This window comes from Petaurus breviceps, unplaced genomic scaffold (assembly GCF_028583685.1).
Source record: "Petaurus breviceps papuanus isolate PSGF00001 unplaced genomic scaffold, PetGlider_PUasm1.0 90601, whole genome shotgun sequence".
Lineage (NCBI taxonomy): Eukaryota > Metazoa > Chordata > Mammalia > Diprotodontia > Petauridae > Petaurus > Petaurus breviceps.
In genome coordinates this window covers 2,834,996-2,850,330 of record NW_027187282.1, presented here as the reverse complement: position 1 = coordinate 2,850,330, position 15,335 = coordinate 2,834,996, and the positions used below count along the sequence as shown (strand labels likewise).

General features: G+C 42.5%; 1 protein-coding gene across 1 annotated transcript in view; it reads right to left on the bottom strand.

Annotated features, from left to right (window-relative positions):
- The window catches only part of F8 (coagulation factor VIII), a 138,409-nt gene that overhangs the window by 60,458 nt on the left and 62,616 nt on the right, over positions 1-15,335 (bottom strand). Inside the window, exon 11 of the mRNA XM_069063748.1 lies at positions 3,841-4,055. Within this exon, the coding sequence (XP_068919849.1) occupies positions 3,841-4,055 (215 nt within the window). The remainder of the gene's footprint in view (positions 1-3,840; positions 4,056-15,335) is intronic.

The following is a 15,335-nucleotide window of genomic DNA, read 5'->3' as shown; positions in this document are numbered from 1 at the left end:
TGTGTGTGTGTGTGTGTGTGTGTGTGTGTGTGTGTGTGTGAAGTGTCTGAGGCCAGAACTGAACTCGGGTCCTCCTGACTCTGGGGCCGCCGCTTTATTTACTGTGCCACCTAGCCATTCCCTGGTCTCTTCTCGAAGAACTCTGATGAGCAGTATAGCTTCTTTCATTTTTGGACAGCTCTAATGTTTAGGTCCCTTTCCCTCACATTTAGTCTTTATTGACTTGATTCCATCTTTTACTTCTTGTTCCTAGTTCTGCCTTCCAGGCCCAAGCAGAACAAGTCTCATCCTTCTGTCACACTGAGCCCTGGAAGTACTTGAACTTAATATAGCCTAATGCCATCCTATTTTATTGGTGGTCATATCACCCTGCTGACTTGAGTTGAGCTTGAAGTTCACTAAAACCCCAAGATCTTTTTCAGACCACTTGCTGCCTGGCTATGCCTCCCCTGTCTTGTGCTTGTGAAGCTGATTCTTTGAACCCACAATACGACTTTACATTTAGCACTATTGAATTCTATCTTGTTTGTTTCATTCAATGTGTTATAACAATCCTGACCTTGGATCAATTGATCATGTGCAAATTTGACAAATGAATGAAAAAATATTCATTAAGTATTAATTCATTAAGTATTCATTAAATTCATTCAAAAAGTATTCATTAAGCACTTACTGTGTGCCAGTATGGCAATAAGCCTCTCCAAACCAGAGCTGTGGGGAGACAGATACAAAAAACAAAGCCAGTCCCTGAACTCAAGAAGCTTATATTCTAATGGGAGAGACAACATACACAGAGAGGAGTGGTGGTCAGGGAGGGCACTTGGGTCCTTAAAGTATGATGGCTAATGAATACAAAACTAGCACAGTGGGTTGACACACCCTACTGTGGAATAGTAGCAGAGTTGGTTTGGTCATTGTTCCTGGTTTCATCCTTACTGCTTTCAGAAGTGGGATGGGGAGAAGAGAGGAAACCCACAATACGACTTTACATTTAGCACTATTGAATTCCATCTTGTTTGTTTGTTTCTTTCAATGTGTTATAACAATCCTGACCTTGGATCAAATTTGCAGTGGCCAGAGGAGGGTTCATTTGAAGAACACAAGCTGGTTTATCTAAGGAGACTTTTATTGTTTTGATTTGTTTTTTGAGGGAGGAAGGCAAGGCAATTGGGGTTACGTGACTTGCCCAAGGTCACACAGCTAGTAAGTGTGTCAAATGTCTGAGGCCTGATTTGAACTCAAGTCTTCCTGACTCCAGGACTGGTGCTTTATTCATTGAGCCACCTAGCTTCCCCTAAGGGGACTTTTAGAAACCCCACATCCAAAACAAAAGGATTATTGGTATCTTTTGGATGAGTCTTGCCTCCAACACACATAAGAATGATTTAGCTAGTCAGAAAGAAAAAAAAACGAAAGAAAATGGAAGAGGTGAGACCATTAAAAACTCACTCAGCTCTCTTGGTGAACTCAAATAAAGACTTGTCATTGAAAATCATGATTTTGGCTTTCACTTTATTCACCTGTTAATCTGTTCGGAGAAAAAACTTGCCATGTAAATTATAGACTATCATATTCTATATCCCAGAGATGGTGCTGGAGTCAGGAAGACCCTTAGTTCAAATTCATTCTCAGAGACTTACTAGCTGTGTGACTCTGGGCAAGTCATCCCACCTCTGTTTGCCTCAGTTTCTTCATCTGTAAAATGGAGATAATTATAGCCCCTACCTCCCATGGTTGTTGTGAGGTTCAAATGAGATTGTATGTACCTGGCATATCTATATCTATCTATCTATCTATCTATCTATCTATCTATCTATCTATCTATCTATCTATCTATCTATCTATCTATCTATCTATATTAGCTATTTGGTTCCTGTGGGCCCTTAGGTTTAGGAGGGGGATTGGGGAAACTGAAAATTTCACCTCATGCTGGAAAACCACCTTGAGTTAAAAGAAATTGATCTGGTTAGGGGTTCACTCAGGTAACAGTATAATCTTGATGAGAGGAATTAAACCAGTTATAATTAGTTGTTATAAGCCTTGGCTGTGTGTTAAACAATATCCTTTGTCTAAAACTCAAATTGAAGGAATACAGCCAGTCATAGAGAAACAAGGAGTCATCCAAAAGGGGCAGATGCCATTTAATTACCCTATCTTGTTGATAAGAAAAAGTGGAAAATGTGATGAAGAAGGTTGGCCTATATTCACTGTTGTTCCCAATCCTGTTAGTATGTTCACTTCTGTGGTTCTTTTCAGGAATCAATCTTTAAAGGAGGCCATTGTATCCCCTCCATTATTAATTTGAATAAACTTTTCCATTGATTTTGCCGCAAGAGATAAGAGGAAACAAGTGAAGTTCTCACCCCAAAATTACAGCCAGTTACCAACCCATAGCTTATTTCTTAGTTCACTTGCATCTTTTTGCCCTCAGGATATCAGGATGCCCATAAGCAGTGGTAGCAGATGCTATTACAGTGGAGAAAACATAGGTTGTAATCTTAGAACTTTTGGCCTGTTTGCATGTTTTCCACGCGGTAACAGCAATGTTGTAAGTCCATGAGATTCAACATCTTGTTGTAAGATGTCAAACTAATCATGAACAAGCCCTGTTGTCTTAAGAACAGGCAGGATGAGTGGGAGCTGACTTCTTGTCGCTCCATTTCCCATCCCCGGATCAGCAGTCATGTAGCTGTGGAAAAAAGAGAGCAGGAAAGCACACCAGTTCAATAAGGACAGCCTACAGTAGCTGTAACACCTAGGAATGGAAAGAAGAAAAGAGGAGGGTGTGCCAGTGCAGCAGAGATAGCCAACAGCAACAGGAGAGATGCTCCACAGTGGAAAGAGAGCAGGAGAACACCTCAGATGGACAGAACTGCTGAGAAGCAGAGAAGATGCCCCACCTCAGAAGGAAGAAACAAGAAAGGACAGAAGCTCAACAGAGATGTCATGAAGCAACAGGGACAGTCAGCTGCTGAAGACACAGAACAGGAAGGAATCCCAGATCAGCAGAGATACCAGAATGCAGCAAAGATGGCCAGCCTTGGAAAGAGGAGGACAGGAGAGCACTCCAATTTGGCAAAAATGCTCAACAATGGAAAGGGCATTGAAGCAAGGAAAGAAGAGGAGAGGAGAGGACCCCAGGAAAGCAGAGTTGCCAGTGGTGGCAAAGCCACCCAACCATGGAAAGAAGAGGAAAGGAGAGGACTCCAGGAAAGCAGAAATGCCCAATGATGGCAGAGCCACCCGACCACAGAAAGAAGAGGAGAGGACTCCAGGAAAGCAGAGATGCCCAAGGGTGGCAGAGCCAGTCAACCATGGAAAGAAGAGGAGAGGACCACAGGAAAGCAGAAAAGACACCCAGAAGTGGAATTAACACATCAAGGGAGAACCTCAGCTCCATGTCTAGAAGTAGCAGAGATGCCCAGAAGTAGAATGGACAGAAGCAGACCCCCACTTAGCAGAGAAAGTGGCTCCCTTGGTGACATCACCAGGGGCAGAGGTCTCTCTAGAGTTAGAAGTGTGTGTTGTTCCGGGGAGCGCACACATATCGTCTGCATGTGATCCCTACATGTAAGCCTTATCACACATGTTTTCTGCATTTGTACCCTGCCTGTCTATTAGGATGGTGACCTCTATATGGGCAAAATCTTTCTTGTCCTTTATTTAGCCATTTTCTGTAATTAAATATCTTTTCTTTGAACTGCTGTATTCTCTAGTTGACCAATAAGAGAAGCACACTGAGCAATGCTATTTCCTTGGCTCCTAACCCTCCCCCATGTTGCAGCTCCCATCGGAGCAGTCCTCTGAGCAGAACCCATGTGAGGAGACGGAAGGACGCACCTGATTCCCTCTTTGATCCACAGTCTCTTTATGGCATATGAGGAGGGGTCCAATGAGGCCCGAAGCCAGGTCTCGTTCTGCATTGACAGAGCTGGAGTAGTACCTAGTCAGGCATCTGGGATCTGCTTGAGTTGGCCCATCCTCCAAAGTGACTTCCCATTTATATTTGAATGTCTGGCCAGGCATGATCGGCAAATCCTTGACATCTTTCACACCTACCCACAGCCAAGGCAAGAAACAGAAATAGCTTTAGGAGATTTTAACAACTACACATGAAAATTCCTGTTTATGATCTAGAACAAAATGTTGCCAAGTAAGTACTCAATGTGCATATAAAAAACCTCTCTTCTCCTCTTCTCTCTCTCTCTCTCTCTCTCTCTCTCTCTCTCTCTCTCTCGCTCTCTTTCTCTCTCTCCCCCTCCCTCTCTCTCTCTCTCCCTCTCCCTCTCCCCCCCCTCTCTGTCTCTCTATCCCCTCTCTCTGTCTCCCTCTTTATGTGTTTCTCTTTCTGGCTCTGTCTCTTTTTCTCTGTGTCTCTCTGTCTCTCCCCCTCTGTTTCATACACACATTCACAGAGTCCTCTAATTAGAAAAATGAGTGGAGGATGGGGTGGGGAGTGCTACCAACATGCAGGAACAGCAGCATGCAGTACATCTGAGCTCCTCTCCCCCCCCCCCAAAGAATTCCTCCAAACAAATTTAGAGAATGCACCATCGAATCCTGATGGAGAAATCCAAGGAAAAATCACAGTGACTCATTTTTCCAGCCCAGGTTGGCAAATAGAAACAGAAACATCTGAGGACACTGGAGCCAGGGTCTGGCCAGGAATAAGCAGTATGCAATGCCTGTGACCAAGAGCAAGACCTGTCTCCAACTCATACAGGGTGTGTGAACAGGTGCCATTTGGCAGCTTTGTTACTCACTACCAGATCCATGTCATGGATCCAGGGCACAATGAGGAGGGAAACTGTACCCAGAGATGGTGTTTTGCAGTAGGGAGGGGACACAGGCCTTAGGCAGTGAGGAGCAAGCTCAGAAGCAAGTAGCAGCAGCTTAGCTCAGACTGTAAGCACAGAGTAGGGTCTCAGTGCTAGCCTTCAGTCTAGTTTGAAGTCTGAAGTGGTATAATAAGGGAGGAATCTCAGACCAAAGGGGAACCAATAATTCTGTCACTCGGAACCAGCAGAGCTTCCCAGATGGCTGACAGTGGATGAATGCAGCAGCATCTACTGTTGCTCAAACCCAAACTCAGGTCAGGAACTGGCAGAGCTCAGACCAGGGGGACAGTGATCAGATTTTGCCCTCAATGAGACCCCTTTGGGAACACTGAAAGCTTGCTGGTCCCTAATCTGAGCTGTTCCTGAGATCTTGGAATAACACAATGTAATATCCCAAGAAAGCAGACCTTCCCTCCAAAAGTGTACAGATCCCAGACCTATTACAACATCCAAAATCAAGAAGTAGGCTGGACAAATGAGCAAATAAAAAAAGAATCTCATGATAAAAAATCTATTATTGTAACAGGTGCCCTCAGGACATAAGCCCAAAAGAAGAGAATGACTCCCAAATAGCTACAACCAAAGCCTCAAAAAAAAAAAAAACAACCAACCACAGACTGTACACACATTCTACTAGAATTCCTAGAAGAGATTAAGTAAGGGTTTGTTGTTGTTGTATTTTTTTTAAGCAATCAGGGTTAAGTAACTTGCTCAAGGTTACATGGCCAGTTATTTCTGGGTGTGGTGCTAAGTATCTGAGCCCAGATTTGATCCAGGTCATCCCAACACTGGAGCTGGTGCTCTTACTTGCTGTGCTACCTGGCCGCCCCGGTTTGTTGTTTTTTAAAACAAGTTTTAAGATACTCTTATTAAGGAAATGAGAGTGCTTGAGGGGGGAAATAGAAAAGAAATGAGAGCTATGGAAGAAAGAACTGGAAAGGAAATTAATAGCTTGGCACAAAGAGGTATAAAATCTTGCCCAAGAAACAAACTCCTTGAAAATGAAAATGAACCAAATAGAAACCAATAACTCCATGGGACAACAAGAAATATTAAAACAAAGTCAAAAAGCTGAAAAAATGAAGAAAAAGTAAGGTGAATGATACCACCCAAAACTGACCTAGAAAATAGATTAAGGAGATGGCAGAGTAAGGAAGCATTAGAGTCTAGCTCTGGCCCTACACCTCCTCAACAAAGATCTGGAGAATGCACCAGACTGAATTTTGATCAGGAAAGCCAAAAATAAGTCACAATGAGTCATACGTTTAGGCCAGGTAACTTCAGTAGATGGACAGAGAGGTCTGCTTACACTGAGGTTGGGATCTGCCCAGGAGTGCACTGCAACAACAGCAGTGGTGATGGCAATGGTGGGAACTGAGAGAGGACCAAGCCAGGGAGAGATCTCAGGAGATCCCTGAGCAAACCCTAGGTGCAGAAGTGGGGGCATCTGGCGACTCTTTCACACACTACTCAGTGCTGTCACAAATCCAGGGCAAAGAGGAGTGGTTGTGACCTTCAGCTCTAGAAACAAGTTCTGTGCAAACAGTAGTTGTGTGACTCTAATCCCTGGAGCATGGCCCAGTTTCCCAGACCAAAGAGCAGCCAGAAGTTCAGTCACGTTGAACCTGCAAAACCTCCCAGAAAGCTGACAGTGGCTGAGTCAAGTAGCAGTCTGCTGAAACTCTTAACCACTCAGACCAAAACCTAGATCTGGAACTTGCAGAGTTCCAACCAACAAGACAATCAACATACATCCCCAAGGATCACACCACCAAAAGCTTGTAGGTCACCGGCTGGAGCTATGAAAGCAACTGAAGGCTGTAAGAGGACAGAAGTTCAGGTCAGAACTTCAGCCCCTCCCAGCCCCCATCATCTCCCACCCCAAGAAATGTGCAGAACACAGTACTAACATAAGTCCAAAATCAAGAAGTAGACTAGAAAAATGAACAAACAAAAAATAATCCCATCATAAAGAGTTATTATGATAACAAGAAAGCTCAAGTCACAAAACAAAAAGGCAAGAATGACTCAAAACAATCTATAATCAAAGCTTCAAAGAAAAATGCAGCTTGGACACAAGTCCAACTGGAATTCCTGGAAGAGTTAAAGACTTTTTTTAATTCTAAAAAAATATTTTAAAAAATGAGACTAGTAGAGGGAAAGATGGAAAAAGAAAAAAGAGTGAAGGAAGAAAGATATGAAAAGAGAATTAGCAGCTTGGAACAAAAAGTACAAAACTTTACCAAAGAAAAGAATTCTTTGAAAAGTAGAATAGGCTAAATAGGAGCTCCAGGAGAATCAAGAAACACTAAAACAAAGTAAAAAAACTTAGAAAATAGAAGAACATGTGAAATACAGGGAAAAAACTGATTTGGAAAATAGATCAAGGAAAGAATCACTAGAATAGATATGCCATTAGTGAATGGCTTGATTATTGATTAAGAAAAAGAAGAGGGGTGGCTAGGTGGTGCAGTGAATAGAGCACCAGCCCTGGAGTTAGGAGGACCTGAGTTCAAACCCAGCTTCACACACTTAACACTTACAAGCCATGTGACCTTGGGCAAGTCACAACCCCAATTGCCCTGCCTTCCCCCCTCCAAAAAGCAAGAAGAAGAAGAAGAAAACTACCAATACAAAAAATGAAAAAGATAAATTCACAACCAACAAAGAAATGAAAAACAATCATTAAGATCTTGGCAGGCGGAGTCAAGACTGAGGGCTGGAAACAGGACTTTCTCTCAGTTCCGGCTCCCACCTCCCCCAATTCATGTAAAAAATGGCTCTCGACAAACTTTGGAGCTACATAACCCACAAAATGACACAGAGGAGCTAACTTCCAGCTGAGGACAGCCTGGCAGACCGGCAGCAAGTGGCCAGCACAGTGCTCTGGGAGCTGATCCTAGCCCCGCTTGAGCCAGTGGTCTTAGCCCCAGGGCGGCCTGACCAGCTGCCGGTGTGTAAGGGTTATGGGATTTAAAGATCTTCCATGCCCCATTGGACTTGCTGACGTAGCAGGAAGGGGCGGAGCAAGAGGAAATGGAAGCCAAAACTAGAGTTCCTGTGGTGGCTGGCAGTGGGGGCGACGGCGGAAGCAGCAGTAGAGGCAGCAGCAGTGGCAGTGCGAAGCCCTTTTTGAGTTAGCCAGAATTTCTGCTAAAGACTCCTGCTGAGGACTGCCAGGGGCCGGAGCTGCTGGGAGCGCGCTTCCCGGACGCTGGGTGGTTGCTGTAAGTGGGGAGAGGAGGACCTTTGCCTGAGGTAGCCTGTTCTGTTTTAAAGGCTTGAAAATGTGGGTGCTTTCTACTTTATCTACCTGTGCCAATGTCATAACTACTCTGATGGCTTTCACTTTCTGGTTTTGGGACTCAGTCTTTTGGTATCTTAATAAATTTTCTCGTTTATTCCCCCATATGGCAAGCATGATGTATTTTGTGATGGATAATTATATCAGCATATCTGTAATCTCCATAGGCATTGTGAATATGGCATTGCTGATACATTTGGCGACCAGGATGGGATCACAAAATGTCGGACCTCTATTTGGAAGCAGTGGGGCTTTAGAGGGAGAAATGGCTATTCCAGGATGGGAGGATTTGCCTTATTCCTCTCTAGCCAGAGAATGGGCTAAAAGCACAGGGCCCTGTGAAAACTGGGAACCAAGGCTAAAAGAGGGAGAACCTGGAGATTTGGAAAGATGTTTGAAAGCAATACCCATAGAACCAGGCAAAGAACTGGCAGGAGTGTGCAGGAGAGGCTGGGTGCTGCTAACAAGTTATTGCCTTATGTGTAAAAGTAGGGATAAGCTGCTGAAGGAAAGAGCTCGGATGGCTAGGGAGTCAGCTGGTTTGCCTGAGGATTCTTCTGTGTCACAGCACTCAGAAGACCAAACTGGAGGGACTCATGTGGTCCAGGAGCAAGCTACTGTTCATGTAGCTAAAAGGAAGCAAAAAACTAGCAGAACGAATGTGCATGCAGCTTTTGTACAGGCTGGGCAGAGTTGCCCTGACAGCTTCCAGGAGAATGTGTGTGAGGAGAATGGAGCAAGGTTAGATGAGGAGTCTTCTAATGTAGAAGCTCTCCCCATACGAAGAAGAAGACAGGAGAACCACCGAGGCAAAACAGAGTCCAGGGAGATAATTGAGGATTTCACTCAACAGGAGATCACTGATATATTGAGTAGATTCACCCAAAGAATGAGGGAGTCTTTAGTGTCTTGGATAGTAAGAATCACTGATGAAGGCGCTGGAGGAATAACACTGGACAATGAGGACTGTTTAAAATTCATAAGTATCAGTCAGAATCCTTTTGTACACCAGGCTTTTAGGGATCACCATATGCAAGGACGAAATAACAAAACTAATTTTCTAGCTTTAGCTGCAGAAGGATGCAAAAAGCAACATCCTACTGAATCTATGTGGCCTAGGGGAGACAGACCCTAGTACTCACTTAGAGACTGTATGAGAAAGCTAAAGGAGGAGGTAATGAAAACTGCTATCCTGATTGGAGATGCAAATGCATATTATGATACCCCCCTAGGAGTTCCTCATAGAAATATCATAGTGAAGACAGCTCCTCCTGCATATAAGCACCTAATTCTGACTCTGTTAATTGGAGAAATAGGGCACCCTCTTTCAGAGGTGCTGGATAAGATTTCACAATTAAGCTATTTAGGGGAATGGGAAAAAGACAAATTGCCTCGAGAGAGAAGAGTAAACAGCCAGAGGATTCAGAGACAAAATAGACCAACAAGAAGGGAACTGTTTACTGCTCTATTAAGAGCAGGGGTGGACTTCAGAAGAATAGATGGTATTCCAACTGAAGAGCTGCATAAGCTGTACCAAGAAAAGGTACTTAGCATTAGAATGAACAGGGAAGCAGGAACCACCCCTGCAGGTATTTCTGAATCTGAATCTTTGTATCCAAGTTTGCCCCACCTTCAGGGGGAATAGGAGATAGGCCAAGCCCCAGCCCAGATAAAAGAAATATGCAGAAGAGATTGCAGACCCCATATTGGTTTAACAATATATTGGAAGAATGGATCAACTACTGTGACTAGGGCACTGCTTGATACTGGGGCTGAGGCCACACTTATCTATGGAAACCCTGATAAGTTTAAACATGGAACTCCTATTACCATCACAGGTCTAGGAGGTGCTGAAATATCAGCCAGACAAGTTAAAATAACAATGAAAATTGGGCAGTTACCTAAGAAAGAATATACTGTGGTTGTTGTACCCATTCCTGAATACATCATTGGAATAGATGTATTGAGAGGCATGACTCTGAATTTACCTGAAGGGAGATACCAATTTGCTGTGAGGAAGATAGGAATTAATACAGTTTTAGTGGGAAAATTAAAAATGGACCCAATCACTTTACCTGAACCTTCTGAAGTAATTACTTTAAAACAGTATCGTGTGCCAGGTGGGCAAGATGAAATTGCCACTACTATAAAGGAATATGTTGAAGCAGGAGTGTTAGTCCCTACAACCACAAGATGGAATAATCCTGTCTGGCCAGTAAGAAAATCAGATGGGACATGGAGAATGACTGTGGATTATAGACAGTTGAATAAGGTGACTCCTTCTTTGTATGCTGCTGTTCCAGATACCATCACCTTAATACAAAGGATCCAGAAATATGATGGGACTTGGTATGCAGTTATTGACTTGGCAAATGCCTTCTTCACCATCCCAATAGACCCTAAACAATGGGACCACTTCGCTTTCACTTGGCAGGGTAGACAATATACTTTCACCCGCTTGCCACAAGGGTACATACATAGCCCCACTATTTGTCACAGGATTGTGGCTGAACAGTTGGATGAATTAAAGCTACCTGGTGTACAGCTTACCCACTACATTGATGATATCATGATACAGGGAAAAGATGCGAAAGTAGTGGAAAGGAGTTTGACCCTTCTAATTGAGCATATGAAAAGTAAAGGGTGGGAAATTAACCCTGCAAAGGTTCAAGGACCAGCTCAAAATGTGAAATTTTGGGGTATACAATGGAACAAGGGGCTAAGGGAGATTCTTCCTCAAGCCCGACAAAAGATTCAGGATTTTCCTACCCCTACTAATAAGAAGGAGGCCCAAAAGTTCATAGGATTGTTTGGATACTGGAGGCACCACATTCCACATTTGGTACAGATTTTAAAACCTTTATATAGAGTCACATGGAAGAAATATGAATTCGATTGGGGACTTGAGCAGAGTAAAGCTTTTGAAGAAGCCAAGGCTGCCATACAATTGGCCCTAGATTTGTGGCCCATGCAAAATGGTCCAGTGGAATTGCAAGTGACTGTACAAGATGATTATGCAAACTGGAGCTTATGGCAAAAACAACAAAGCCGAAATGTACCTTTGGGATTTTGGTGTAGGAAACTCCCTTCATCTGGAGTCCAGTATACACCTTTTGAAAAGCAGTTGTTAGCTGCATATTGGGCTTTGGTGGAGACTGAACAACTGACTGTGGGCCATGAAGTGATATTAAGACCTGGAATCCCAATTATGACCTGGGTAATGAGTACCCCAGCTTCTCACAGAATTGGACATGCCCAAGAGGCTAGTATAATCAAATGGAAGTGGTATATTCAAAATAGAGCAAAAACAGGCAAAAGCGGAGTCTCTGCTCTGCATGAATCTATAGCAAACATAGAAATTGAGAGGAATGACACACCCCCTGAGCCAAAGCAACAGTTGGTACAGTCCACTGTAAAATGGAATGAGGGATATGATGTATTAACTGAGGAACAAAAGAGACATGCATGGTTTACTGATGGGACAGCAAAATATTTGGGGCAAAAAAGACATTGGAAAGCAGTGGCCTATAACCCATGCACTAGAAGGACTTTGGAAAGTACTGGGATAGGTGCAAGTAGCCAATATGCTGAACTTATGGCAGTATATCAAGCCATCAAAATAGAACAAGGAGGACAGTGTCATATATTCACTGATTCATGGGCGGTAGCTAATGGGTTAGCTACATGGATGCCCATGTGGAAAAATGAAAATTGGGAAATTCATGGTAAACAAGTCTGGGGCAAAGAATTATGGGAAGATATCTGGAACATGTCTTTGGTCACTGACTTGTCAGTTTTTCATGTAGATGCTCATGTGGCCCCCACCACACCAGAACATGAGTACAATGCTCATGCTGATCGACTGGCAAAGATTGCTACTGAACATATTGTCCCTACTTTGACAACAACTGATGATCTGGTATTAGCAAAATGGGTCCACCAAACAGCAGGCCATTTGGGGGTCCAGGCCACACACCAGTGGGCACAAGATCGAGGTATTAGTATCTCTCATTCACTGTTAAAACAGATAGCAGAAGAATGTCATATATGTCAATTGGAAAAGAAGCGAACTGTTCCTCAGGTAGTAACTGGAGAGATAGCAAGAGGAAAAGTCCCAGCCCAAATCTGGCAAATAGATTATATTGGTCCACTACCATTGGATAAAGGATGCAGATTTATATGTACTTGTGTTGACATCTATTCAGGTGTACTAGTAGCTTATATATATACTAGTAGCTTATATATATACAGGCACTGGGGCATAGAGATCCATCGTGCCCTACTGGAAAGTCGAAGGGGGTTTGGGGGAAGATCTGGGAGAGAGCAGATTGGGGGAGGGGATATTCAATGGGAATGCTTTTTTTTGGGGTGGTGGGTAGGGAAAATTGGGGAGAAAATTTGTAACTCAAAATCTTGTGGAAATGAATGATATAAACTAAAAAAAATTTTTTAAAGAGAAAAAAAATAAAAATAAAACAATTATTAGGAGCTATGTCACCGAAATATATGCCAATAAACCTGACAGTCTAAATGAAATGAATGAATATTTACAAAGATATAAATTGCCCAGTTTCATAGAACAGGAAATAATATTTAAATAACCCTAACTTAGAAAAGAAATTGCACAAGTATTAAATTAACTCCAAAAGAAAAAACACCAAGACCAGCAGATTTACAACTGAATTTTCCCAAATATTTAAAGAATGATTAATTTCAATGTACATAAACTTGAATAAGCAGGTAAAGAAGATGTCCTACCAAATTCCTTTTATGACAATAATAAAATCCCTAAACCAGGTAGAGTCAAAACAGAGAAAGAAAACAACGCATCAATTTCTCTAACAAATATTGATGCAAAAATTTTAAATGAAATATTAGAAAGGAGACTATAGCAATATATCATAAAGATCAAACACTATGACCAGGCAGGATTTATACCAGAACTTCAGGGCTGGTTCATTATTATTAAAATTATAAGCATATTTGGCCATAAAACAATCAAATCATAAAACAGTCAAATTCATGTAATTATTTCAATAGATGCAGAAAAAGCTTCTAAGAAAATACAATACCCATTTCCATTTAAATAAAAATACTAGAAAGCATAGGAATAAAGGGAGCATTCTTTCAAATGATAAGTACTATCTATCTAAAACCAAGAGCAAGCTTTATTTTTAATGAGGATAAGCTAAAAGCATTTAATAAGATCAGAGTTGAAGCAAGAATGTCCATTATCACTATTACTATTCAATATTGTATTAGAAAATGCTGGCTATGGCAATAAGAAAAGAAAAATAAATTGAAGGAATAGTATAGGCAACAAGGAAATAAAACTATCATTTTTTTTACAGTATGGTGGTATATTTAGAAAATCCTGAAGAGTCAACTGATAAATTCACAAATTCATAAAATGAGCTGGAGAAGGAAATGGCAAACAATTCCTCCAATGGCATCATGAAGAGTCGGACACAACTGAAAAGGAGCGAACAACAACAAAAGTTATGTTCCAGGCATTGTGCTCAGTGCTGGGGATACAAGAAGAGGTAAAAAACAGTCTTAGGGGGCAGCTAGGTGGCACAGTGAATAGAGCGCCGGCCCTGGAGTCAGGAGGACCTGAGTTCAAATGTAGCCTCAGAAACTTGACATTTACTAGCTGTGTGACCTTGGGCAAGTCACTTAACCCCAATTGCCTTACCTTCCCCCCTCCAAAAAGCAAAAAAAAAAAAAAGACAGTCTTAGACCTCAAGGAGCTCACAATTTAATGGGGGAGACAACAAGCAAACAAATATGTACAAATAATATATATACAGGGTAAATGGGAAATAATTAACAAGAGGGAAGGCACTTGAATTAAAAAGCGTTGGGGAAAACTTCCTAAAGAAGATGGTATTTTAGCTGGGACCTGAAGGAAGCCAGGAAACAGAGATGAGAAGGGAGAGTGTTCCAGACATAGGAGACAGACAGAGGAAATGTCCAGATTCAAGAGATGGAGTGTCTCATCCATAGAACAGCCGGGGGCAGTGTCACTAGAACAAAGAGTATATGGTGGGAAATAAGGTGTAAGAAGACTGAAAAGTATGGGTGAAGCTAGGTTATGAAGGGATTTGAGGGTCAAACAGAGTATTTTGGATATGATCCTAGAGGTGATAGGGAGCCACTGTAGTTTGAGGGTGTGTGTGTGTGTGTGTGTGTGTGTGTGTGTGTGTGTGTGTGTGTGTGTGTGTGTGTGTCTCAGGGTGGGGTGGGGTAGACGGTGACTTGGTCTGACTGCCACTTTAGGAGAATCACTTTGGCAGCCAAATGGAGAATGGACTGGAGTGAGGAGAGACGAGTCAGTTAGACCCACCAGCAGGATATTGCAATAATGCAAGTGTGAGGTGATAAAGGCCTATACTAAGGTAAGGACAGTATCAGAATAGAGAAAGGAAAGAGGTTGAAAGGTGAAATGGAGAGGCCTTGGCAAAAGACTGCATATGGGAAGGTGAGAGATAGTGAGAAGTTAAGCATGACATCTAGGTTTCCAGCCCAGGGAACTAGAAGGAAAATGGTGACCTCATGTAATATTAGTGGAATAAGAAGATCTTCCCTGTCCACTAATAGGCCTATATGACCACATGTCAATCACAGATGTCTTGCTATTTTCACAACTGTGATACATCCTGAGTTCTATAGAGCCCATTGGGGAAGAAACTTGCCTAAGGATGGGCTTGCTTAGGGGATGCTTGCTTACAGGGAGGCTTGCTTGTAGGAAGACTTTCACATCTTTTGGTTCTAAGTTAAGTAAGCACTGAGTCACAAGGGATATGGTGCCTTCTGGCTCCAAGCCTATTAGTTGAAAACTATATATACCGGTTGGTATTTTACTTTGGGGGTTAGCTTATGAGGATCTTTTGATTCCCTGGATGGGACTCTGAGTAGCCATTTGTTAAGAGCCCCCCAACTACTCAAATGTTGGTGCTCTCCCGGTCTGGTGGTATATGTAGGTGGTTGTATTACTTTGTTTAGACAGTAGGAGCCCTGTCTTTTGAATCTTTGTGCTAATTTCTCTGCTTTATTTTCTACTTATCTGTAATCAAAGTAAGATTGTCGACTCCTTTAAAAATTGTCTTTCCTGGGGTGGCCAGGTAGCACAGCGAGTAAGAGCACCGGCTCCAGTGTCAGGATGACCTGGAGATCGAATCCTGGGGTCAGAT